Source organism: Cicer arietinum, chromosome 3 (genome assembly GCF_000331145.2).
Source record: "Cicer arietinum cultivar CDC Frontier isolate Library 1 chromosome 3, Cicar.CDCFrontier_v2.0, whole genome shotgun sequence".
Classification (NCBI taxonomy): domain Eukaryota; kingdom Viridiplantae; phylum Streptophyta; class Magnoliopsida; order Fabales; family Fabaceae; genus Cicer; species Cicer arietinum.
This window is the reverse complement of record NC_021162.2, coordinates 33,845,723-33,851,953: the sequence shown is the minus strand read 5'-3', so window position 1 is coordinate 33,851,953 and position 6,231 is coordinate 33,845,723. Positions and strand designations below refer to the sequence as shown.

The 6,231-nt window shown below is 33.2% G+C and overlaps 1 protein-coding gene across 1 annotated transcript; it reads right to left on the bottom strand.

Moving 5' to 3' along the window:
- Window positions 1–2,047: 2,047 nt before the first annotated feature.
- On the bottom strand, window positions 2,048–3,198 carry LOC140919515 (uncharacterized). The gene is made up of 3 exons (XM_073365634.1): window positions 2,738–3,198; window positions 2,448–2,657; window positions 2,048–2,354 (listed from the first exon to the last, which is right to left on the bottom strand). The coding sequence occupies exons 1-3, from the start codon at window positions 2,849–2,851 to the stop codon at window positions 2,250–2,252; spliced, it is 429 nt and encodes a 142-aa protein (XP_073221735.1). The 5' UTR covers window positions 2,852–3,198; the 3' UTR covers window positions 2,048–2,249.
- Between the last annotated feature and the right edge of the window lie 3,033 nt (window positions 3,199–6,231).

Below are 6,231 nucleotides of genomic sequence, written 5' to 3'. Positions count from 1 at the left end.
CTACATTCAGATCCATATGCATGTTCATATATTGTGTCCTATGATCATTTACATATAATAACTAACAGAATATACATAATATGCACTAGCTACCATATAATATTCAGATCTCTTGCCCAACAGCAAGCTATTTCCCAGAAAATCAAATAATTTGCATGTCAAGCACATACTGACACCAGTTTTCCTTTAATTCCATCAGATCTTCCTCAGAATATGATGGACTGGAATTGTCAAAGTACTGCAATATAAAAATTGAACATATTATATTAAGTTAGTATCAAATATATAGATAATTTATATATGAAAATCATATAATGCAAATACCGTACCGTTTCTGGGATAATAGTTTTATTCTTCTCAACAATCTCCTTCATGAATCTCAATACGTAGTACCCACAGTCGATGTTATTTGTTTGACGAGGGCACTTTATTGAGATCCATGTAATGTTATTAGACTTCTGCTTCGACACTTTAGCACCTCTTTGAGCTCGATAAACTTTTAAGGCACTATCGAATGAATAAATGTGATTATTAGAGCATAAATATTTATATATATATATATAAATATTCATGCTCTAATAATCACATTTATTCATTCGATAGTGCCTTAAAAGTTTATCGAGCTCAAAGAGGTGCTAAAGTGTCGAAGCAGAAGTCGAATAACATTACATGGATCTCAATAAAGTGCCCTCGTCAAACAAATAACATCGACTGTGGGTACTACATATTGAGATTCATGAAGGAGATTGTTGAGAAGAATAAAACTATTATCCCAGAAACGGTACGGTATTTGCATTATATGATTTTCATATATAAATTATCTATATATTTGATACTAACTTAATATAATATGTTCAATTTTTATATTGCAGTACTTTGCCAATTCCAGTCCATCATATTCTGAGGAAGATCTGATGGAATTAAAGGAAGAATGGTGTCAGTACGTGCTTGACATGAAAATTATTTGATTTTCTGGGAAATAGCTTGCTGCTGGGCAAGGGATCTGAATATTATATGGTAGCTAGTGCATATAATGTATATTCTGTTAGTTATTATATGTAAATGATCATAGGACACAATATATGAACATGCATATGGATCTGAATGTAGTTTAGGTTGTAAATTAGGTTATATATATATACGTATCTGAATGTAGGTAATTAGGTTGTAAATTAGGTTGTATATATGTATCTGAATGTAGTTACTTAGGTTGTAAATTACAGAGTTACATATATGTTAAAAAAGTTACAGAGTTCTGATTTATGTTCTATTGATTGTGTGAACTGATTGTCTATAATATGTTCTGTTCTACTGATTGTGAAGTGATTTTGGATCAAAAATAATTTTGGGTACAATGATAAAAGACAGCGCTTTTTAAAAAAAGTGCCATAAAAAGCTAAAAAGCACCTTTCATTTCAAATAATTAATTTTCGGAATATTGTGCAATACTTCTCCCGAAGTATTGTGCAATATTCCTTTTCCCACCTTCCGTTGAGTCGGCGAGGACAAGTATAGGACACATGTAGTGACACCCTACATCAATAGTTAAAACATAAGTACAGTTAATATATAAGTTTGTTTAATACATAAGTAATTACATAAGCAAGTAAGTAGTAAGTAATTAATTACCTCGGGAATACTCTTCAAACCGACGTTGCAACTCCCGGTTTCACTCTCCATTTGTATTTCAGGTTGGAGCTGAACCGGAAGTTGCTTGTCTTTATTCGTATTCACCAAGAGTGCCACTTGCTCCGATAAGATTCTGAGCTTCTCTAATACTTCCTCGTTGGAAGGTTTTTGGCGCTTCTCTTGAGGAAAAAAGCTTTTGGGAGTTACGCCAAATCCTTTCCCCCTCACTCGACCGGAATACTCAGGGACATTAAACACTTTCCCAAGAATGTCCCTGCACGTATCCTTGTTGCCCTCTTGAGTTTCAGAACTTTGTTCAATAGTTTCCTAAAATACATGTAACATTAAAAAGATAAGTTCAATAGCATTTTTAAAATACAATATTAAAAAATATTAAAGTGATAATATACTTACACAAAGTTCTACAACTTTCTTGACATTTTCATTATCAACCACTCCTTCTTTATTAACACGCGCTTCCTTCCACAATATATGACGACCCAAGGGTTGATCGGCTTGGGTGTCTTTTCTCTATTCGTTAAAATCATAAACAAAATAATACAAATTAGTTACACACTATAGTTTATAATACAAATTACTTCATTATATAAAAGTGATGTTTAATTACTTACAATTTGTTGTTCAAGGCGTGCATATCCCATACGTGATTTCTTGTATGGGTGTTTTGGGTTGCTTGCCCGTTCGCGATTTGCCGTACTAATATTCTATATAAAAAAAAAATTGCAATTGTGTAAAAATTTAAAATACGCTACGAATATGAATAATAAAACACAAATGCTAATAAATTAATCACTTACGACAAACGCCGGGTCAGAACGTTTGGAAACAAATGCACTCCATTCATCCTTTGATATATAATGTTGATATATCTTTGGAGGTTCAGCATTTGTGTTTCCTTCTCTATCTTTTAGATAGAAATTTGAGAGATGGGATCTAAATCCACGATGGATTTTCCCAGCAACTCTCAAAACATATGACTTTCGTTCCTCATCAAGAACAAAAGTGGTCTGCAATGAAAACAATTATAAGTAATGTATTTTACAGAAAAAAAATTATAAATGACAAAAGAGTAGATCAAAATATTTACTTGAATGTCATTCCAGATGATATCTTTGGCATCCTTCAACGCCTTATCTCTCCAGTTGTCTATTGTTATTGGGACATTTTGACGAACAACAGCCCCAATGTAGCTTACAAACATGGAGCTGTTGGGGTCAACTGGCTGACCACTCTCGTTCCAGCCAACCTAATAAACTCATATAGTAAGTACATGCCCTAAACCCTAAAAAAAGATAAAAATCACACAGCAAACAAAGTATAGTATACCTCAAATTTAATCCCACTACTCCTTGCTTTAATCACCTTTTGCATTATAGTTGCACCACGTTTGACTTCTTTTTCATAAGTCTTGGAGGTGCCAACTTCTTCATTTTGAACTTCTATATCTTTGTTTGTATCCATTTAACTACAACAAGTTCAACATGCAGTTTAGTATAACATCAACAAGCTCAACATGGATCATGCATTATTATAAACAACCTCAACATGTATCAGTATATCTTAAACAAGCTCAACATGCATTTTAATGATTACAAAAAATTTATAACATCAATACCTGAATAATGGTTCGAAGAAAGATGAAATCTAAAGAAAAGAGGGAACGCAGAAAGTTCACAGAAATATGGTTCAAAGAAAAGAGGGAACGGTATTGAAGAAATACGTAAAATATGGTTCACCGAAATACGGTATTGAAGAAATACGTAATGAGGGTTACGTATTTCAATAAAATATATTGTGTGAAATGGGAGAGATGATCTTGGATGGAAATAAGGTTCGAAATGAAGGAGATGATCGTGGAAATAAGGTTCGTAATGGACGGGATGATAGGGTTTGCAAAAGAAGAGAAGAAATGAAGGTTGAGATGAAGGTTACGTAATGAAGAGGAAACTGAAGAGGTAACTGTTATATATACGTAACACTTTTACAGCGCTTTTTATAAGCCTTTTTACAGCGCTTTTTTTGTAAAGCGCTCTAAAAAAGACCTCATTGTTTTATTATGTTATATATAAAACCCTTTTACAGCGCTTGTTCAAATAAGCGCTGTAAAAGGTCTCTTTATTTTATTTTTAAAACAGTAATTTACAGCGCTTATTTGGAAAAGCGCTGTAATAGACCTCCTTAGTTTATTATGTTATATGAATGTTTTTTTTTAAAGCCTTTTACAACGCTTTTTTAAATAAGCGCTGTAAAAGGCCTTATTGTTTTTGTGTTTTGTTATGTTATTTTTTAAACAAGCTCAACATGCAAAACCCACATAGTAGTAACTGGTCACCACCAAAATCCCTTCCTCTTCACCAAACTCTTCTCCTTTTATGCATCTTCTTCACAAACATCAAAGCTTACTCTTTCACAATTCAATCTCTACCTCAACACCCTTTTTATCTCTTTACATTCCCTTTCCTTCTTAAATCGAAACTTGGTATTCAGGTTCATTGCCATGTTGCGAAAAATGGGTTTGAGTCTGATGTTTTTGTTAACAATGTGTTTTTGGGGATTCCCATGATGCGTACAAGGTGTTTGAAGAAAATCCTGTTAGAGATAGTCGTGTTAGGTGTCTGATAATTATTATTAATAAAGCTTTTTACAGCGCTTTTTCAAATAAGCGTTGTAAAATGTCATTTTTACTTAATTTCAAAAGGGTCTTTTATAGCGCTTTTTATAAAAAGTGCTGTAAAAGACCTCAGTATTTATAAAAAGCGCTTTTTATTTGGGTTCAATTTTGGATGACTGTAACTGATCAGACATTTATTCCAATCGAATTGGCACTTAATTTACATTATATAAGTGACATTAGTAGCAAACTGTGATCACAATAATTCAGATTACATGCATATTTATCACAATAATTCAGATTACATGCATATTTATCACAATAATTCAGATTACATGCATATTTATCACAATAATTCAGATTACATGCATATTTATCACAATAATTCAGATTACATGCATATTTATCACAATAATTCAGATTACATGCATATTTATCACAATAATTCAGATTACATGCATGGCTTATATAAAACAATTAAACATATACATTAAGATGCCCTTCTTCTTTTCCTGGTGGCATTCACATTTGTTTGTCCATTTACAATACGAAACGATGGATTAATCCAAATTCCCTCATCATGATCATCTCTAAGATATAAACCATCATCAGTTGAATCAATTTCATGTGGTTGTTGTGATGTTGCAAATAAAAGATCATTACCAACATCTTCATCATTATTGTTATCATCACTTATTTTATTGGTCGATAGGACAACAAACCATTTATCATCAACAGGATTAGTGACATAAAACACTTGTTGAGCTTGCGACGCTAAAATAAAAGGCTCGTCTTTGTATCCCACCCTATTAAAATCGACAAGCAAGAATCCTGACTCATCAATCCGAACGCCATTATTATTATCGACCCACTTGCAACCAAATATAGGAACACGAAACGAAGTGTAGTCTAACTCCCATATGCGCTCGATAACCCCAAAATATGATAGATTTGCATATATTGGGTTTTTGTCTTTTGCACTTGAGACATGCATCGCTTCAGCTACGAGAGTGACTCCACTATTTTGCATAGTGGTCTGATCATCTTGTTCTTTGGTATAAAATGTGTAGCCGTTAATAACATAACCAGTGTAAGAAAAGACATGTAAGCTCGGACCATTTGCTAGCCACCTCAATCTATTTGAAATTGATCCGGGGTCTATATCAAATTTTGACATTATGTGATTTTTTAACCATGTTACAAAACTTCGATTGTGCTCTCGAGTTATCCAATTTTGATTCCTATTCATGTTCAAACGAGATAACTGATCCATGCGTATTGTAACATACGGTTGAACCTCATCATCATTGTGCAGAACATACAACTGTGCCTGCTCCCATTCTGTCCATGATATAGTCAGTAGTCTCCTTCCAATTATCCCTTCCCCTGATATTCTTCTCGAATGAAGAGACATGAAAAGCCCTATGGATTCAACATTGGACAGATATTCAGTACAAAATTCAGCAGCCTCTTCAACAATGTATCGTTCAGCAATACAACCTTCTGGTCGACTTCTACTTTTTACGTACCCTTTTAATATTTTCATATATCGTTCTATCGGATACATCCATCTCATATAAGCTGGCCCACAAAGTTGTGTCTCCTTAACCAGATGAACAGTAAGGTGAACCATTATATCAAAAAACGATGGTGGGAAATACATTTCAAGCTCACACAAAGTAACAACAATTTCCCTCTGCAATGTCGGTAATTTCTGAGGGTCGATCACTTTACTACAAATTTCCCTGAAGAAGAAACATAATCTAGTTAAGGCTAGTCGAGCTTTTTCAAGTAAAATGGAACGTATACCTATTGGTAGCAAATGCTCCATTAGAATATGACAATCATGGGTCTTCAAACCTTTTAACTTGAGGTCTTTCATACAAACCAAATTTTTAATGTTCGAAGAGTATAATTCTGGAACTTTAACTTCGTGTAGAAATTTACATAAAACAATTTTTTTCTTTATA

Coding starts and splice junctions, on each gene's coding strand:
- LOC140919515 (XM_073365634.1), bottom strand. CDS start 2,851: ATGTTTGTAAGCTACATTGGGGCTGTTGTTCGTCAAAATGTCCCAATA. Junction 2,658..2,737: donor TCATCTGGAATGACATTCAA/GTAAATATTTTG, acceptor TTTTCATTGCAG/ACCACTTTTGTTCTTGATGA. Junction 2,355..2,447: donor GTTCTGACCCGGCGTTTGTC/GTAAGTGATTAA, acceptor TTTTTTATATAG/AATATTAGTACGGCAAATCG.